Genomic DNA, 20,260 nt, shown 5'->3' with positions numbered 1-20,260 from the left:
GTGTGCACACATACACACGTGCACACACACACACGTGCACACACACACACGTGCACACATACACACGTGCACACACACACACGTGCACACATACACACGTGCACACACACGTGCACACACACACGTGCACACACACACGTGCACACATACACACGTGCACACACACACACGTGCACACACACACGTGCACACATACACACGTGCACACACACACACGTGTGCACACATACACACGTGCACACACACGTGCACCACACACACGTGCACACACACACGTGCACACATACACACGTGCACACACAAACACGTGCACACACACACACGTGCACTCACACGTGCACACACAAACACGTGCACACACACACACGCACACACACACATGTGCACACACACATGCACACACAATGTGCACAAACACGTGCACACACACACATGTGCATACACACGTGCACACACACATGTGCGCACACACCATGTGCATACACACACACGTGCGCACACACACCTGTGCACACATACACATGTGCACGCACACACGTGCACGCACACACATACACACACATGCACACACACATGCACAAGCACACATGTGCACACACACATGCATATGCACCCATGTGCACACACAATGTACACACACACCCGTGCACACACACCCATGCACACACACCCATGTGCACACACACGCATGCGCACGCACACATGTGCACACACATACATGTGCATACACACAAACACATGTTCACACACACGTGCACACACACACATGCGCACACACACACGCGTGCACACACACACACGTGCACGCACACACGTGCACACACACACACACGTACACACACGTGCACACACACACATGTGCACACACACGTGCACACGCACACACACACGTACACACACACGTGCACACACACACACGTACACACACACGTGCACACGCACACACACACGTGCACACACACACATGTGCACACACACATGCGCACACACACACACGTGCACACACACACGTGCACACGCACACACACGTACACACACACGTGCACACACACACGTGCACACACACACGTGCACACGCACACACACACGTACACACACACGTGCACACACACACATGTGCACACACACACGTGCACACACGCACACACACACACATGTGCACACACACACGTACACACACACGTGCACACACACACATGTGCACACACACGTGCACACGCACACACACACGTACACACACATGTGCACACACACACACGTACACACACACGTGCACACGCACACACACACGTGCACACACACACATGTGCACACACACATGCGCACACACACACATGTGCACACACACACGTGCACACGCACACACACACGTACACACACGTGCACACACACACACATGTGCACACACACACGTGCACACGCACACACACACGTACACACACACGTGCACACACACACGTACACACACACACGTGCACACACACACGTGCACACACACACACGTGCACACACACACACGTGCACACACACACGTGCACACACGCACACACACGTACAAGCCCCTCCCCGCACACTCCTGTCCGTGTGTTCCCCCCCTCCGTGAGCTCAAACGCACCCCCGGGGACCCGGCACACCCCGCGTTCCCTCTCTTCCCTTTCTGATTGGCCTCCTCCCCCTGTTAGCCCGCCTCCTGCACCAGAGCAGCCAATCAGAGCCGCCGCGGCCAGGGGACGCAGCCGGATTCCCACGGGCAGCCCCAAAATGCGGATCGGAGCTGGGCCGGGCGGGAGCGGGCAGGGCCGGGCAGGGCAGGGCAGGAGGAAGCCGGCACAGGCAGGAAGGAGCAAGGACAGGCAGGCCCCGGCGGGGTGTGACACTTCCTGCCTGCGGCTTCGCAACTGTGGGGCAGGCAGCGGGGGGGCCTGGCAGGGAGATGGTGAGCGCTGCGGTGCAGTGCAGTGTGGGGCAGAGCGGGTGTATGCAGCGCAGTGCGGTGCTGTGCAGTGTGGGGCAGAGCGGGTGTATGCAGCGCTGTGCAGTGCTGTGCTGTGCAGTGTGGGGCAGAGCGGGTGTATGCAGCGCTGTGCAGTGCTGTGCTGTGCAGTGTGGGGCAGAGCGGGTGTATGCAGCGCTGTGCAGTGCTGTGCTGTGCAGTGCAGTGTGGGGCAGAGCGGGTGTATGCAGCGCTGTGCAGTGCTGTGCAGTGCAGTGTGGGGCAGAGCGGGTGTATGCAGCGCTGTGCAGTGCTGTGCTGTGCAGTGTGGGGCAGAGCGGGTGTATGCAGCGCTGTGCAGTGCTGTGCTGTGCAGTGTGGGGCAGAGCGGGTGTATGCAGCGCTGTGCAGTGCTGTGCTGTGCAGTGCAGTGTGGGGCAGAGCGGGTGTATGCAGCGCTGTGCAGTGGCTGTGCAGTGCAGTGTGGGGCAGAGCGGGTGTATGCAGCGCTGTGCAGTGCTGTGCTGTGCAGTGTGGGGCAGAGCGGGTGTATGCAGCGCTGTGCAGTGCTGGGCAGTGCAGTGTGGGGTAGAGCGGGTGTATGCAGCGCAGTGCGGTGCTGTGCAGTGCAGTGCAGTGTGGGGCAGAGCGGGTGTATGCAGCGCTGTGCAGTGCTGTGCTGGGCAGTGCAGTGTGGGGCAGAGCGGGTGTATGCAGCGCTGTGCAGTGCTGTGCTGTGCAGTGTGGGCAGAGCAGGTGTATGCAGCTCTGTGCAGTGCTGTGCTGGGCAGTGTGGGGCAGAGCGGGTGTATGCAGCGCTGTGCAGTGCTGTGCTGGGCAGTGCAGTGTGGGGCAGAGCGGGTGTATGCAGCGCAGTGCAGTGCAGTTTAGTAGTGTGGTGCTGTGCAACATGTGCAGTGAGGTGCTTCACAATGTGATCTGTAGTGTGGTGCGGTGCAGTGCAGTGTGGGGCAGAGCGGGTATATGCAGCGCAGTGCAGTGCTGTGCTGTGCAGTGCAGTGTGGGGCAGAGCCGGTGTATGCAGCGCTGTGCAGTGCAGTTTAGTACGGTGCGGTGCTGTGCAATGTGTGCAGTGTGGTGCTGCACAATGTGATCTGTAGTGTGGTGCGGTGCAGTGCAGTGTGGGGCAGAGCAGGTGTGTGCATTGGGGTTTAGTACGGTGTGGTGCTGTGCAATGTGTGCAGTGTGGTGCTGCACAATGTGATCTGTAGTGTGGTGCGGTGCGGTGCAGTGTGGGGCAGAGCAGGTGTGTGCATTGGGGTTTAGTACGGTGCGGTGCTGTGCAATGTGTGCAGTGTGGTGCTGCACAATGTGATCTTGTAGTGTGGTGCAGTGCAGTGTGGGGCAGAGCGGGTGTATGCAGCGCAGTGCGGTGCTGTGCAGTGCAGTGTGGAGCAGAGCGGGTGTATGCAGCGCAGTGCGGTGCTGTGCAGTGGGGTTTAGTATGGTGCAGGTGCTGTGCAGTGTGGTGCTGCACAATGTGATCTGTAGCGTGGTGTGCAGTGCAGTGTGGGGCAGAGGGGGTGTATGCAGCGCAGTGCGGTGCTGTACAGTGGAGTGTGGAGCAGAGCGGGTGTATGCAGCGCAGTGCAGTGTGGTTTAGTACGTTGCGGTGCAGTGCAGTGTGGTGCTGCACAATGTCATCTGTAGTGTGGTGCTGTGCAGTACAGTGGTGCGCAGTGCAACACGTAGTGCAGTGTGGTTTGGTATGCTTCAATGTGGTGCTGTGCAGTACAGTGGTGAGCAGTGCAGCGCAGTGTGCAGTGTTGTGCAGTGCAGTGCAGTTTGGTGCGGTGCTCTGTGGCACTCTGTGGTGCTGCGCAGTGCAGCCCAATGGGGCTTGTGCAACGTGGTGCTGTGCAGTGCGACATGCAGTGCAGCGTGCCTCGCGGCGCCGTGCAGTGCAGTGCTCTGTATCACCGTGCAGCGCTGTGCACAAGCGACACATCCACATGCATGAAGCAGCCACAAGCCCCACGCAAAGCCCGTGTGCTTAAGCACCCATGGGTGCACATGGGTACAGCCCAGAGGCCGGGGTGAGGGGCTTGATGGGTTGTTGTGGCACCCTGTGTGCACCCAGGGGGGCAAAGGGACGTTGCCAGGGGCATGGAGGCGTCAGTGTTAGAGGCAGAGGAGCTGAAATGTCACCGTTTCCCCCAAAACCTTGTTCTGGGACGTGCTCAGTGTCAATCTGGGCTTTGCTCAGGGCTCTGCGGCTGGGTTTGACCACGGCTGGGGGGGAATGGGGGCTCTTCAGGCAGGGTTTCACCCCAATCCTGGCAGCTCAGCCCGTGACAGCGTCACAGCCACCAGGGACTTCCTTTGGGATGAAGCCATCGGATGGGGCTGGGATGAAAGCGCTGCATTGATCCCAGTAATGAATTGCTTGTTAGTGGGATGGCTCAAGTCAGGCCTGGAGCTGGGATGGAAACCACAGCCCTGATGGGGAGGTGATGGGCAGAGCTGAGCTCTGCAAGGGGAGGGAGAGACGCTGAACCCAGGATCCTGCATCCCGGAACGCTGTGGGAAAGGGTCCGTGGGGGGAATCACAGCCACGCACAAAGGGCAAGCGTGACCCATGGGTCAGGTTCCTGCCCATGGGGCTAAGGTGGGTGTCATGGAATCAGGGAATGGTTTGGGATGAAGGGACCTTAAATCCCATCCAGCTCCAACCCCTGCCACAGGCAGGGACCCCTTCCATAGAGCAGCTTGCTCCAAGCCCCTGTGTCCAACCTGGCCTTGAGCACTGCCAGGGGTGGGGCAGCCACAGCTTCTCTGGGCACCCTGTGCCAGCGCCTCAGCACCCTCCCAGGGAAGAGCTTCTGCCTTATCTCCAACCTGTTTCAGTCTGCGCCCGGTCACGCCGGCAGGGATGTTCTGCCACCCACAGGGACCCGGACACGCTGCAGAGGTGGGGCCGTGTGAGCCCCATGGATCTCAACCAGGCCAAGGGCAAGGTCCTGCCCCTGGGCTGGGCATTCCCAGGGCAAACCCAGCCTGGGGGAGACCGGATGGAGCAGCCTGAGGAGCAGGACTTGGGGTGCTGGGTGAGGAGAAGCTCCCCATGACCCGGCTTCAGTGAGTGCTTGAGCCCAGAACCCCCCTGTGTGCTGGGCTGCACCCCCAGAGCGTGAGCAGCAGCTCAGGGAGGGGATCCTGCCCCTCTGCTGTGTGAAGGGGAGACCCCCCTGCAGCCCTGATCCAGCTCTGGGACAGCAGCACAAGGGCTCTTGACAAGGGGCTGCCCCATCCCTGGTAGCATCCCTGCACCCCAAACCCACATCCCTCACCCTGCTCCGGAGCATCCCTCGGGACCCCGACACGAGGCACCCACGGAGCCGCCGCGGGGAGATCCACGTATGAAATTTATTTAGGAAACCAAAACCCACAAAAATTATAGAGTAAGAAAGGAGGAGGAGGGGAAGGGGAAGGGGAAGGGGAAGGAGAAGGAGAAGGAGAAGGAGAAGGAGAAGGAGAAGGAGAAAGAAGGAGAAGGAGAAGGAGAAGGAGGAGAAAGGGTGGAAGAGAACAGGAGGAGGAGGAGAAGAAGACTGGGAGGAGTGGAAGAACAAGGAGGAGAAGGGGAATGAGAAGGAGGAGGAGGAGAAAACAAGAAGGGGAGGAGGAGAAGAACGAGAAGAAGAAGGGGAAGAAGAAGGAGGAGAAGGGGAAGATGAGAATAACAAGGAGGGAGGAGAAGGGGTAGATGAGAATAACAAGGAGGAGGAGAAGGGGAAAGGGAGGAGAAGGAGAAAAGAAGACAGGGAGGAGAAAAACGAGAAGAACAAGAAGTACAGAAGGAGAGGAGGCAAGGAGAAGGGGAGGGAGGAGGATAAGGAAGAGGAGAAGGAGGAGGAAGAGAAGAATAAAGAGAAGAAGGAGACAAAGCGGGAGCAGGAGGAGCAGATTCGCCTCCTCGGGCTCCGCTGGAGCCCAGCACAAGCAGCGCCGCGAGCGGGGCACGGAGGAGCCGGCGGAGGCTCCGCCGCCCGGTATCCACCGGGATCTGCCCGGGAACCGGGGGAGCAGCGCCCACCAGCGGCAGGGGCTGGGAAAGCGGGATGCGGCCGGGGACCGGCGCTCCGCCGCCGCGTGGTACCCGGGACGCGGCACCCCAGGCGGGATCCGCATCCCCGCATCCATCGGCACCCGTCTGGGGTGTGAGGCTCCCTCACTGGCTCCGGGATGCAGGTACCGGCTGGATGAGGAACTTTGGTCCGTGACCACGCTGGTGTCACACCAGGGATGGAGCCACCCTCCTCCTCTTGCAGTGGGGGGGGGGTTCGCTGCTTGTGGGACCATCCATATCCCCCCTTGTGTCATCTCATGGTGGCCAAGGGCTTGGGGGGTCTTGTAGGAGAAGCCAGCAGCCAACGTGGTCACCGCATGGGTCCTACCAGGGTTTGGGCAAAGGCATCTCCGAGTAGGTAAGGCAAAAGGAATTGAGTTCTCTTTGTCCATGGCGAGGTTCTCCTGATGCTCCCATAGACACGTGTGCTCCAGGGCACCCCAGAGACCAGGCCAAGCTGCCCTTGATCCTGGTGGGACCAACCCCATCGGGACCAACCCCAGTAGAGCCAGGACTTCACCGTGCTGCTTCCATCACCTTCCTCTGCCGTGGTGGTGGTGATGGAGCCATCGGCTCCCATGGGCTGGATGGAGCAGCCAGAGGGGCTCGGTGCACCCCAATGCCTCATTCCTGGCTCCCCCTGCCCTGGTTCTCCTGCTCATGGCTGGTTTGGGTGGCTTTAAGTGGGGTGACAAAGACCTGGAGGGACACTGTGGGGCTGATGGAGCAGGGGGGTCCACACGTATCTGGTGGTGGGGCTGGGGGGACCATGGGGTGGCCAGAAGGGTCCATGCATGGTGATTGATGGGTTAGAAGGACCACAGGAGACCATCGGGGTCCATGCATGGTGGTTGGTAGGACAGGAGGGACCACAGGAGGGCATCACTGTCCATGCATGGTGGTCAACAGGACCACAGGAGGATGGTGGGGTCCATATGCATCAGGCAGCAAGGCAGGAGGGGTGGTGGGACACTGGCAGGGTCCATGCATGGCCAGAGGGACCACAGGAAACCATCAGGATCCATGCATGGTGCTAAGTAGGACCAGGGAGACCACAGGAGGCCATTGCTGTCCATGCATGGTGGTCCGTGGGACCAGAGGGTCCATGGGAGGATGGTAAGGTCCATGCATGGCAGTTGATGGGACCAGAAGGACCACAAGAAGCCATCAGGGTCCATGCATGGTGGTCTATAGGACCAGAGGGGCCACAGGAGACCATCAGGGTCCATGCATGGTGGTCTATAGGACCAGAGGGGCCACAGGAGACCATCAGGGTCCATGCATGGTGCTCTGCAGGACCAGAGGGGCCACAGGAGACCATCAGGGTCCATGCATGGTGGTCTATAGGACCAGAGGGGCCACAGGAGACCATCAGGGTCCATGCATGGTGGTCTATAGGACCAGAGGGACAATGGTGGGGTCCATGCATGGTGGCCACAGCGGGGTGATGCCATGGACGGGTTGGTCACTGGTGCAGCCACTTGCAGCAAGGAGGCTCCAGGATGGGCACCACGGTGCTGAGCCACAGAGACACCACGTGGTGGGGACCAATCCTGCAGCCTTGGCACGGGTGTAGCCCTTGCAGGGGTCATGGTTTGGTGGGACCAGGCTGGGTGAAAGACACGGGGCCTCCCATGGGTGATGGGGGGTTAGAAGCAGGGGGGTTCTCCAGTGTGGTGGGGCTGGATGCAGGCAGAGCATCGCCATGGTCATGGGCATCCTGCCCCAGATGCCTCCTCTATGTAGATCCAGCCTCTTTCCATGGGTCTCATCCTGGCTCCTCCATCCCCAGCACTCCCATCCCACCTCCCCAGCCTTGGCTCCACCTTTGGGGTCCATAGGGATGTCCCCACGCTATTCACCCCATCACCAGCACTCCCATTGCCCCTCATCCCCCTCCATCCCATTGACCCCATTTCAGGTGAGAACCCTTTGAGGGTGCTTCCATTGAGGACATCGTCCCCGTTGTCACCCTATGGAGACAAAACCTGCAGCCTTAAGGCAGTTGAAAGCACACCCAGCCCTATGGCGTCCCCATAGTGTCCCCACAGGGCCCCAAGGCAGAGTCCCACCAAAGAGGGCCCCAAGGTGAAGGTGACACCTGAATGAACACCCACAGGAAGGGGACAGTCCCCGCTGGAGGGGAGGTGGGTGATGGCTGAGCCCTCGCCATGGTGCTCCAGTCACTCGTGTCCATCCCCACCACCCCACAACCTCCTCCCCGTGGGCTGGGGGGGGACGGGACGGGACCATCCATGGTGTCCCCCCCGTCACCCCCTTCACTCAGCCCCTGCCATGGGGTGTCCCCCCTCGGGCTCCAGGCATCCATTGAGCTGGGGGTCGTATTCCTCATCCAGGAAGTCCAAGGAGTTGTTGCTGGGCAGGCCGCGGATGGTGAACTTGTGGGACACCTTCGTCCACTGCTCCCGGTTGCTGGCCACCCTCTCATAGAGCTCCGATGCCTTCGGGAAGAGGTCCTGGAGCAACCTATAGGGGGAGAACCCATCAGCGTGGGGCTGAACCCGCCGAGGTGCGACCACGCCGCTCGGGAGCCCCACAGCGTGGGTAAGACCCAGCAGCCACGGGGGTGCTCACTTGTAGATGGGCATGGCGATGTGCTCCATGAAGCTGATCTGCAGCTCCGGGATGTAGGCTTTCTCCCGGTCCATCATCTCCAGCGGGCGGTTGCCCATGGCCTTCTCCTGTAGAGATGGTCAATGGCAATGGTCATCCCTTCTCCAGTCAGACCATCATGGGATGGCTTGGGTTGGAAGGGAGCTTAATGCTCATCCAGTTGCAAACCCCGGACATGATGGGGGTGAGGATGGGATGGGAATAGACAGAAGGATAGAGATGGGGATGGGGACAAGGATAGGGATGGGGACAAAGATAAGGATGGAGATGGGAACAAGGATGGGGATTGGGACAAGGATGGGGATGGGAACAAGGATGGGGATTGGGACAAGGATGGGGATGGGGAAAAGGATGGGGATTGGGACAAGGATGGGGATGGGGACAAGGATGGGGATGGGGACAAAGATAAGGATGGAGATGGGAACAAGGATGGGGATTGGGACAAGGATGGGGATGGGAACAAGGATGGGGATTGGGACAAGGATGGGGATGGGGAAAAGGATGGGGATGGGGACAAGGATGGGGATGGGGACAAAGACAAGGATGGAGATGGGAACAAGGATGGGGATTGGGACAAGGATGGGGATGGGGACAAAGATAAGGATGGAGATGGGAACAAGGATGGGGATTGGGACAAGGATGGGGATTGGGACAAAGAAAAGGATGGGAACAAGGATGGGGATAGAGATGGAGATGAGGATGGGAGTAGAGATAGGGATGAGGATGGGGATAGGGATGGGGATGGGGATGGAGATGGGGATGGGGAGAAGGATAAATATGGAGGTGGGGCCATGTCAGGGACCCCTTCCATAGAGCAGCTTGCTCCAAGCCCCTGTGTCCAACCTGGCCTTGAACACTGCCAGGGATGGGGCAGCCATAACATCTCTGGGCCAGACCTCCCTGTTCCACCTCCCACCTCACCCAAGCCCCTTTGGTGCTTGCCAAGAGCATTGGCCAAGCCCAAGCCTTGGTGCCACCTACCAGGTCACCCTGGGAGAAGAACTCCTTGTAGATCAGCTCCTGCAAGGGACAGGCTGTCAGCATGGAGGGGTGCACACCGGGGTGACCCCCCCACCCCATCCACCCCCCAGACCCCTCTCCATGTCCCCATGAGGCTCCCGGCATGGGGAGCTACTGCGTGGCCATGGGGTCCCTTCATGGAGGAACCACTTCCCTAGGACATGATGGGGGGCGGGTCGGTTCCAGTGCTGGGGGACATGCAGGTGCTATGGGGCAGCTCCTAAGGGGTCAGCCCCACGGTGGGACGCTCACCGCAATCTTCCTGGTGGTCTTCCAGCCCTTGGTCTGGTCGGAGAGGTCGCAGGAAGTCATGAGCAGGCAGAGCAAGAGGCTGTGGTGCTGCTTGTTCTTGGGGTCGTAGCCCACTGTGGGGCAGGGGTTGGGGGGCTCAGGAAGGAGCCCCACAGCCCCCATCACCCCTTGCATGAGGACTATGGGGACCAGCGGTGCCAACTCCCAGCCTTGGTGGGCTGAGGTCCCACCACAACCCCTTATCCCGTGGTCTTCACCTTCTGCCATCTTCTGGAGGTCCTTGAAGATGCGGAGGTGATGCGCCAGGTCGGTGGCCAGGATGATGTCCCTCATGAGGTCCAGCATGCGCTGGTAGTCCTGCAGGGCCAGGCAAGGTGACTACCAGCATCCCAAGAGCCGGATGCAGGGACGGGGAGCTCCGGTGGGATGTGGGATGCTCCGCGTGGAAGAGGGACCAAGCTTTGGGGCTCACCTTGCGGGAGAAGTGGTCAAAGATGTTGCAGCCTTGGCTGTTGAGGATGGCGATGGCTTGGGCAAAGTGATGCCGCTGCAGGAGGAGACGGGACCATGGAGCAGGCAGGGTGCAGGCAGGGTCCTGCCCCACCACCACGGCCAGGGTGGACCTTACCTCCATGACGGAGCCCTCTGAGCTGTACAGCGCAGCCAGGACTGATTTCTGCAAGGCAAAGAGGTGGGATCCATGGGGTTATGGGGGTGCAGAACCCCCCGGGCCCCGTCTCCATCCCTGTCCCCACAACCCCTGCGCGTCCCAGCGCCGGGCTCGGCTCACCGAGGCCACCTGGAAGGAGTTATTGGTGCCTCTGTGGTCCAGGTCGTGGCACATGCAGGAGATGAAGAGGGCAAAGATCTCGATGTCTCTGAGATGGGGGAAGGAGGGAAACTGAGGCAGGCGGGAGGGCAGGGAACACCCCATGGGGACAGGGCACGGGGACGGGCTCCAGCCTTACTCCAGGTAGTTGACGAGCTCCAGGTTCTTGTAGAGCAGGTAGCAGAAGTGGGAGACGGAGAAGGCGTGCATCCAGTTGTGGTACGGGGGGTCCCGGTAGCCCTTCTTCACCATCAGGCAGAACCTGGGGGGGACACAGGGACATGGGTTGGGGGGACTTTGTACCCATGGGGACCTTCACTTGGCTGGGTGGACCCCGGCAGGATGGGATGGGGATGGGGATGGGGAGAAGCATAAGGATGGGGATAGGGATGAGGACAAGGACAAGGACAAGGACAAGGAGGGTAAGGATAAGGGTAAGGATAAGGATAAGGGTAAAGATAAGGGTAAGGATAAGGATAAGGATAAGAGTAAGGGTAAGGATAAGGATAAGGATAAGGATAAGGATAAGGATAAGGATAAGGATAACTATAACAAGGAGAAGGAGAAGGAGAAGGAGAAGGGTAACAGTAAGGGTAAGGATAAGGATAAGGATAAGGATAAGGATAAGGATAAGGATAAGGACAAGGATAACGATAACTATAACGAGAAGGATAAGGACAAGGACAAGGAAAAGGACAAGGACAAGGACAAGGACAAGGGTAAGGATAAGGATAAGGATAAGGATAAGGACAAAGACAAGGAAGATAAGGATAAGGATAACAACAAGGATAAGGATTACAACAAGGATAAGGGGAAGGATAAAGATAACAAGGATAAGGATAAGGATAAGGATAAGGATAAGGATAAGGATAAGGATAAGGATAAGGATAAGGATAAGGATAAGGACAAAGACAAGGAAGATAAGGATAAGGATAACAACAAGGATAAGGATTGCAACAAGGATAAGGGGAAGGATAAAGATAACAAGGATAAGGATAAGAATAAGGATAAGGATAAGGATAAGGATAAGGATGGGGATGATGACAAGGATGAGGAGAGGGATGGGGACCCACCTGGTGAGCGTCTGACGGTCCATCTTGTAGGTGTTGATGAAGTTCATGTCCTGCAGCATGCTCAGGATGGCCTGGGGAGGGGACAGGGGGGTGGCAGTGGGTGACAGTGCCCAGCAGGGTGTCCACCCCCCCCCGGCAGGCAGCTGCATTTTGGGACCATCCCCACAGTCCTCACCATGGAGGTGTCATCCTCGGGCAGCGAGCGCGGGGTGTAGGTGAAGTTGGCGAAGTTGGGGTCGATGGTGGCCACGGGCTGGATGCCCTCGTTCAGCAGCTTCGTGTACTCATCATCCGACACCTGCGGCGCGAGCAGGTCCCCAGGGGTCCCCACGCTGTCCCTGGGGCCACAGCATCCCCGGGACCCCTCCGCCACATTGGGTCACCACCGTGGGGTGGGGTGGGGGGCACCATGGTGGTGGTGGGGGGGGTCCCAGCTCGTGTCCCCATCCCTGTCCCCGCGTCCCCTCACCTTCATGTGGTACATCATCATCTCGTTGGCCAAGTGGCTGCGGTACTGCGCCTCGTTCACCTTCTTGTAGAGCAGAGACTGGGGGGTGGGAGGGGGGTTATGGAGCTCTGGAGGGGACCCCAAAGCCTCCCAGTACCTCCCAGTCAGCCAGCACATCCATGTGTGCCCTCCCCATCCATCCCTTCCCTTCCCATGCCATCCCATGCCATCCCATCCCATCCATCGCATCCCATTCCATCCCATCCCATTCCATCCTATCCCATCCTATCCCATCTAATCCCATCCATCCCATCCCCATCTTATTCCATCCCACCTCATACCATCCCATTCCCATCCCATCACATCCTATCCCATCCCACCCCATCACATCCCATCTCATCTCATTCCATTCCATCCCATCCCATCCAATCACAATCCGTCTCATCCCATCCTATCTCATCCCATTTTATCCCATCCCATTTCATTTCATCCCATCCCAATCCATCTCATCCCATTTTATCCTATCCCAACCCATCCCATCCCATCCCAACCCATCTCCTCCCATTTTATCCCATCCCATCCCATCTCACCCCATCCCATCCCCTCCACCGCTTATCCCCAAGGAACGGGGACCACACAATGTCCCCCCATCATCCCTGTGCTGTGCCCCCCGGCTCCCCCTCGCCCCCCGTTGTTCACCCCTCCTCATACATGGGCGATGCTGATGCCGCAGTAGATGGAGAAGGCGGTGGCCAGGTCCTCATCGAACTTGCTGAACCAGGGCCCGTTGATCTTGTTCACCAGCTCCGCCACCCCGATCACCTCTGCAGGGAGACGGAGGGGCACAGGGGCAGGATCAGGCCCATGCCTGGGGACAGGATGGGGCCCCTGGGCTGCGGGCGGTGATGCTGGGGACAGGATGGGGCCCAGGGACAATGGGAAGAGGGTGGTGCCCGCAAGCTGGGGACAGGATCGTGCCCCTGTGCTAGGGACAGGATCACACCCATGCGCTGAGGACAAAGCTGCGCCTGTGCGTTTGGGACAGGATGGTGCCCATGTACCAGGAACACTGCTGTACCCATGGCTGGGGACAGGATGGTGCCCATGTACCAGGAACACTTCTGTGCCCATGGCTGGGGACAGGATGGTGCCCATGTACCTGGAACACTGCTGTGCCCATGGCTGGGGACAGGATGGTGCCCATGTACCTGGAACACTGCTGTGCCCATGGCTGGGGACAGGATGGTGCCCATGTACCTGGAACACTGCTGTACCCATGGCTGGGGACAGGATGGTGCCCATGTACCAGGAACACTGCTGTGCCCATGGCTGGGGACAGGATGGTGCCCATGTACCTGGAACACTGCTGTGCCCATGGCTGGGGACAGGATGGTGCCCATGTACCTGGAACACTGCTGTGCCCATGGCTGGGGACAGGATGGTGCCCATGTACCTGGAACACTGCTGTACCCATGGCTGGGGACAGGATGGTGCCCATGTACCTGGAACACTGCTGTACCCATGGCTGGGGACAGGATGGTGCCCATGTACCTGGAACACTGCTGTACCCATGGCTGGGGACAGGATGGTGCCCATGTACCTGGAACAGTGCTGTGCCCATGGCTGGGGACAGGATGGTGCCCATGTACCTGGAACACTGCTGTACCCATGGCTGGGGACAGGATGGTGCCCATGTACCAGGAACACTGCTGTACCCATGGCTGGGGACAGGATGGTGCCCATGTACCTGGAACACTGCTGTACCCATGGCTGGGGACAGGATGGTGCCCATGTACCAGGAACACTGCTGTACCCATGGCTGGGGACAGGATGGTGCCCATGTACCTGGAACACTGCTGTACCCATGGCTGGGGACAGGATGGTGCCCATGTACCAGGAACACTGCTGTACCCATGGCTAGGGACAGGATGGTGCCCATGGCTGGGGACAGGATGGTGCCCATGTACCAGGAACACTTCTGTGCCCATGGCTGGGGACAGGATGGTGCCCATGTACCAGGAACACTGCTGTACCCATGGCTGGGGACAGGATGGTGCCCATGTACCTGGAACAGTGCTGTGCCCATGGCTGGGGACAGGATGGTGCCCATGTACCTGGAACAGTGCTGTACCCATGGGCTGGGGACAGGATGGTGCCCATGTACCTGGAACACTGCTATACCCATGGCTGGGGACAGGATGGTGCCCATGTACCTGGAACACTGCTGTGCCCATGGCTGGGGACAGGATGGTGCCCATGTACCTGGAACACTGCTATACCCATGGCTGGGGACAGGATGGTGCCCATGTACCTGGAACACTGCTGTACCCATGGCTGGGGACAGGATGGTGCCCATGTACCTGGAACACTGCTGTGCCCATGGCTGGGGACAGGATGGTGCCCATGTACCTGGAACACTGCTGTACCCATGGCTGGGGACAGGATGGTGCCCATGTACCTGGAACACTGCTGTACCCATGGCTGGGGACAGGATGGTGCCCATGTACCTGGAACACTGCTGTACCCATGGGCTGGGGACAGGATGGTGCCCATGTACCTGGAACACTGCTGTACCCATGGCTGGGGACAGGATGGTGCCCATGTACCTAGAACACTGCTGTGCCCATGGCTGGGGACAGGATGGTGCCCATGGGCTGGGGACAGGATGGTGCCCATGGGCTGGGGACAGGATGGTGCCCATGTACCTGGAACATTGCTGTGCCCACGTTCTGGGGACAGGATTGTGCCCATGTAAGAGGGACAGGATTGTACCTGTGTGCTATGGCCAGGATTGTGTCTGTGTACCAGGAACAGTGCTGTACCCATGGGCAAGGGACAGGATCATGCCCATGTGCTGAGGACAGCATCATGCCACTGGAATGGTACCCAGATGCTGTTGACAGTGCTGTGCCCACGTTCTGGGGACAGGATTGTGCCCATGTAAGAGGGACAGGATTGTACCTGTGTGCTATGGCCAGGACTGTGTCTGTGTACCAGGGACAGTGCTGTGCCCACGTTCTGGGGACAGGATCATGCCCGTGTTCTGGGGACAGCACCGTGCCACCGGAGCGGTACCCAGATGCTGTTGACAGTGCTGTGCCCACGGGCAGGGGACAAGCCCTGTGCCCATGCGCTGAGGGACAGGACGGCGGCCACATCCTTGGGCCAACATTAGTGCCCGTGTGCCAGGGCCGGATGCTGCCCCCACGCCCCAGGGCACCCTTCCACCACCACACACACGGACCCCATCTCCCACCGCGGGCGCCGTCCCCGTGCCCCCAGCAGCCCTCACCCTGGCTCTCGTTCTTGATGGGGAAGCAGAGGATGTTCCTGGTGCGGAAGCCGGTGCTGTCGTCCACGCCGCGGTAGAAGAGCGGGTGGGAATAGGCGTCCTTGATGTTGAGGATCTTGCCGGTGGTGGCCACGTGCCCGGCGATGCCCTGGTCCGCGGGGATGCGGATCTCGTAGCTCTGCAGCAGGGACACGGATTGAGGAGGCACCGTCAGCGCGCCTGTGGTGGCACCGAGCTGTGCGCTGCGGGCCATGGGGAGCCGGGCTGAGGACACTGGGGCTCAGCCTGGAGAAGAGAAGCTGTGAGGAGACCTCAGAGCAGCTTCCAGTGTGTGAAGGGGGCTGCAAGGATGCTGGGGAGGGACTCTTCATCAGGGACTGCAGTGATAGGACAAGGGGTGATGGGTTCAAACTGAAACAGGGGAAGTTCAGGTTGGAGATAAGGCAGAAGCTCTTCCCTGGGAGGGTGCTGAGGCGCTGGCACAGGGTGCCCAGAGAAGCTGTGGCTGCCCCATCCCTGGCAGTGCTCAAGGCCAGGTTGGACACAGGGGCTTGGAGCAAGCTGCTCTATGGAAGGGGTCCCTGCCCGTGGCTTTAGATGAGCTTTAAGCTCCCTTCATCCCAACCCATTCCCTGATTCCACATCACTCTGGGGACAGGGCCCCGGGCACCCCCCAAGCCCCCTCCTGCGCTCCCCGCGCTCACCTCATCGTCCACCACTCCTCCATCAAACACTTTGGCCACCAGCTCGTGGCTGAGCCGGTCCAGCAGGAACACGGAGCAGCTGGAACAGATGCTGACGCTGCTGGCACCCGTGGGGGGGTCCCAGCACCCAATGGTGTCACCCACACCCCCCCCCCCCCCCGTGCCCCCCCCAGGGGCTCACTCACATCTCGGCGTTGCTGAGGTTTCGCGCCTCGGTGATGATCTCCTGGAGCAGAACGGAGACGTCGTCTGCGGGGAGGGGGGGTCAGGGAGCCGGGGCACGCAGGGACTGCCCGAGTACCCCCCCCCCGCTTCCCCTGCCCACCCATGCTGTGAAAGGGGGGGCTCTGCCTGCACCCCCCCACTGCAGGGGCATGGGAGCATGCGTGTGGACTTGTATGTGTGTGCATGTGTGCGTGTGTGTGTGCACATGTGTGCGTGCATGTGTGTGTGCACACCAGACGGTGACAGAGCCCATGCAAGTCGGCAGCAGCCTGTGCAGCGTGTGTGTGCAGCAGGGCATGTGCATGCAGTGCATGTGCGCGCAGCAGTGTGAATGCAGCGGTGCAGGTGTGTGTGCATCAGTGCATGTGCAGTAGTGTGTGTGTGTGTAGCAGTGCATGTATGTGTGCATGCAGGGCATGTGCAGCAGGGCATGTGTGTGTGCATCCGTGCATGTGTGTGCAGGCAGTGTGCAGGCAGCAGTGCTTTGCGTGTGCAGCAGTGCGTGCGCGTGCAGCAGTTCATTAGTGTACATGCAGCAGTACATACATGCAGCAGTGCATACATGCAGCAGTGCATGTGTATGTGTGGCAGTGTGCGTGCAGCAGTGCATGTGCGTGCAGCAGCGTGTGCACAGCAGTGTCTTAGTGTTCATGCAGCAGTACATACATGCAGCAGTGCATGTGTATGTGTGGCAGTGTGCGTGCAGCAGTGCATGTGCGTGCAGCAGCGTGTGCACAGCAGTGTCTTAGTGTTCATGCAGCAGTACATACATGCAGCAGTGCATGTGTATGTGTGGCAGTGTGCGTGCAGCAGTGCATGTGCGTGCAGCAGCGTGTGCACAGCAGTGTATTAGTGTTCATGCAGCAGTACATACATGCAGCAGTGCATGTGTATGTGTGGCAGTGTGCGTGCAGCAGTGCATGTGCGTGCAGCAGCGTGTGCACAGCAGTGTATTAGTGTTCATGCAGCAGTACATACATGCAGCAGTGCATGTCTATGTGCGGCAGTGTGCCTGCAGCAGCACACGCGTGCACACCCATCCCTGCGTGCACACAGCGCTCCGTGCTCATGCCGTGTGCACCCATGCAGCACCAGTGCAAGCCCCCGGCCACCCCCCTGTGACCGTGTCCCGGCAGCACCCTCAGCGCTGCTCCCGCACCAGCACCTACCCAAGTGGGTGAAGAGGTTCTTTGCCACCTGCAGCAGCGCCTGGCGGGGACAGAGGGGCCAGGGTCAGCACCCGCCGCGACACGGGGCACACGCGTGTGCTTGGCATGACACGGCCTCAGGTGTGCTCCTCACCTGGCACTCGCACTTGAGCTTCTGCTCCTTCTGGAAGGCCAAGGTGCTGGTGAGCACCGTGGAGGTGTAGCAGAAGCAGTGCTGGATCTTGTGCTCGTCCGCCTCTGTATAGCTGCAGGGGGGGACAAGAGCCCAAGGGGGACACCAAGACAGAGCCCTCAGTAGGGCCCAGAGCGAACGGCCCAGCCCTCGCCCCACGGGGGTACCCAAAGGGCACCTGGAAGGGGTCCGGGTCCCCAGCTCACCTCTCACCGCTCAGCTTGTTGAAGGCGCAGGCCAATGCCACCACCTGGGAGGTGGCGCGGCTGATGACGGGGACGCAGAGCATGGAGGTGACCTCGCAGCCCAGCATGCTGCTCAGCTGCCTGTGCTCCTCCTGTGGGAGCAGGGGAGATGGGCGCCCCGTGGGACACCGAGGGGGACACTCACACAACCGTGTCCCCATCCGGGCCCGGGATGGGACCCACCTCGCTGATGTCCTTCAAGGTGATGGACTTCTTGTCCTCCACCACTTGCCCCAGGCGCCCGAAGGTGAGCTGCGTGTGGAGGGGACAGGTGAGCCCGTGGCACCCATTGCCCCCCAGCCCTCATCACCCCACTCACCGAGAAGCTGATCTCCTCCTCCAGGACACGGTCCCCCACCACCTACAAGAGATGTGGGGAGGAGAACCCATGGGATGGCGGCCGAGCCCCATGGAGATGGGTTAGGGGGTGCAAGAGGCCCCATAGGATCAGGGTGGGGGGATCACGCTGGGACCCACCTGGCAGAAGAGCTGGTGGTTGTCCTCGGACACGAGCAGGAGGCAGCAGCACAGGGACTGGGTCTCCTGCTTCAGCTGGGGGGGGATAGAGAGGGGGTCACCACTTCAATGGGGCCCAGGCCCCCCAGGGGAGGGTCTGACCCTTTGTCACCTCCCTGGGTACCCACAAGGGCCACACAGGACCAGGTGCCCCCCTAGAACCTCTTCTTGTGGCTGGAAAGGTTCACCCTGGTCACAGGTGATGGTGAGGACAAGGCTGTTCACCCTGGTCACTACTGATGGTGAGGACAAGGCTGTTCACCCTGGTCACTACTGATGGTGAGGACAAGGCTGTTCACCCTGGTCACTACTGATGGTGAGGACAAGGCTGTTCACCCTGGTCACAGGTGATGGTGAGGACAAGGTTGTTCACCCTGGTCACTGGTGATGGTGAGGACAAGGCTGTTCACCCTGGTCACTACTGATGGTGAGGACAAGGCTGTTCACCCTGGTCACTACTGATGGTGAGGACAAGGCTGTCCACCCTGGTCACTACTGATGGTGAGGACAAGGCTCTTCACCCTGGTCACTACTGATGGTGAGGACAAGGCTCTTCACCCTGGTCACAGGTGATGGTGAGGACAAGGTTGTTCACCCTGGTCACTACTGATGGTGAGGACAAGGCTGTTCACCCTGGTCACTGGTGATGGTGAGGACAAGGCTGTTCACCCTGGTCACTACTGATGGTGAGGACAAGGCTGTTCACCCTGGTCACTACTGATGGTGAGGACAAGGCTGTTCACCCTGGTCACTACTGATGGTGAGGACAAGGCTCTTCACCCTGGTCACTGGTGATGGTGAGGACAAGGCTCTTCACCCTGGTCACTACTGATGGTGAGGACAAGGCTGTTCACCCTGGTCACTACTGATGGTGAGGACAAGGCTCTTCACCCTGGTCACTGGTGATGGTGAGGACAAGGCTCTTCACCCTGGTCACTACTGATGGTGAGGACAAGGCTGTTCACCCTGGTCACTACTGATGGTGAGGACAAGGCTGTTCACCCTGGTCACTGGTGATGGTGAGGACAAGGCTGTTCACCCTGGTCACTACTGATGGTGAGGACAAGGCTGTTCACCCTGGTCACTACTGATGGTGAGGACAAGGCTCTTCACCCTGGTCACTGGTGATGGTGAGGACAAGGCTGTTCACCCTGGTCACTACTGATGGTGAGGACAAGGCTCTTCACCCTGGTCACTGGTGATGGTGAGGACAAGGCTGTTCACCCTGGTCACTACTGATGGTGAGGACAAGGCTGTTCACCCTGGTCACTACTGATGGTGAGGACAAGGCTCTTCACCCTGGTCACTACTGATGGTGAGGACAAGGCTGTTCACCCTGGTCACTGGTGATGGTGAGGACAAGGCTGTTCACCCTGGTCCCTACTGATGGTGAGGACAAGGCTGTTCACCCTGGTCACTACTGATGGTGAGGACAAGGCTGTTCACCCTGGTCACTACTGATAGCAAGGACAAGGCTGTTCACCCTGGTCACTACTGATGGTGAGGACAAGGCTGTTCACCCTGGTCCCTACTGATGGTGAGGACAAGGCTGTTCACCCTGGTCACTGGTGATGGTGAGGACAAGGCTGTTCACCCTGGTCACTACTGATAGCAAGGACAAGGCTGTTCACCCTGGTCACTACTGATGGTGAGGACAA

At 59.6% G+C, this 20,260-nt stretch overlaps 1 protein-coding gene across 2 annotated transcripts in view; it reads right to left on the bottom strand.

The window, feature by feature from the left end:
- Positions 1-5,801: 5,801 nt before the first annotated feature.
- The window catches only part of PDE2A (phosphodiesterase 2A), a 79,941-nt gene continuing 65,482 nt past the window's right edge, over positions 5,802-20,260 (bottom strand). For both annotated transcript variants that reach the window (XM_061442148.1, XM_061442147.1), the window contains 22 exons: positions 18,564-18,638; positions 18,406-18,447; positions 18,270-18,338; positions 18,048-18,178; positions 17,803-17,914; positions 17,670-17,709; positions 16,461-16,524; positions 16,276-16,354; positions 15,572-15,749; positions 12,991-13,103; positions 12,301-12,378; positions 12,007-12,129; positions 11,832-11,902; positions 10,898-11,020; positions 10,720-10,807; positions 10,558-10,605; positions 10,402-10,476; positions 10,187-10,286; positions 9,930-10,042; positions 9,639-9,677; positions 8,619-8,725; positions 5,802-8,510 (listed from right to left, as the gene is read on the bottom strand). In XM_061442148.1, the coding sequence (XP_061298132.1) occupies positions 8,303-8,510; positions 8,619-8,725; positions 9,639-9,677; positions 9,930-10,042; positions 10,187-10,286; positions 10,402-10,476; positions 10,558-10,605; positions 10,720-10,807; positions 10,898-11,020; positions 11,832-11,902; positions 12,007-12,129; positions 12,301-12,378; positions 12,991-13,103; positions 15,572-15,749; positions 16,276-16,354; positions 16,461-16,524; positions 17,670-17,709; positions 17,803-17,914; positions 18,048-18,178; positions 18,270-18,338; positions 18,406-18,447; positions 18,564-18,638 (2,076 nt within the window). In that variant the 3' untranslated portion in view covers positions 5,802-8,302. The remainder of the gene's footprint in view (positions 8,511-8,618; positions 8,726-9,638; positions 9,678-9,929; positions 10,043-10,186; positions 10,287-10,401; positions 10,477-10,557; positions 10,606-10,719; positions 10,808-10,897; positions 11,021-11,831; positions 11,903-12,006; positions 12,130-12,300; positions 12,379-12,990; positions 13,104-15,571; positions 15,750-16,275; positions 16,355-16,460; positions 16,525-17,669; positions 17,710-17,802; positions 17,915-18,047; positions 18,179-18,269; positions 18,339-18,405; positions 18,448-18,563; positions 18,639-20,260) is intronic.

Source organism: Pezoporus flaviventris, unplaced genomic scaffold, assembly GCF_033815535.1.
Source record: "Pezoporus flaviventris isolate CSIRO_AGI_PZ_B2104156 unplaced genomic scaffold, CSIRO_AGI_Pfla_v1 ptg000215l, whole genome shotgun sequence".
Lineage (NCBI taxonomy): Eukaryota > Metazoa > Chordata > Aves > Psittaciformes > Psittacidae > Pezoporus > Pezoporus flaviventris.
The sequence above is the reverse complement of the archived record's forward strand: the minus strand, read 5'-3'. Positions and strand labels throughout refer to the sequence as shown.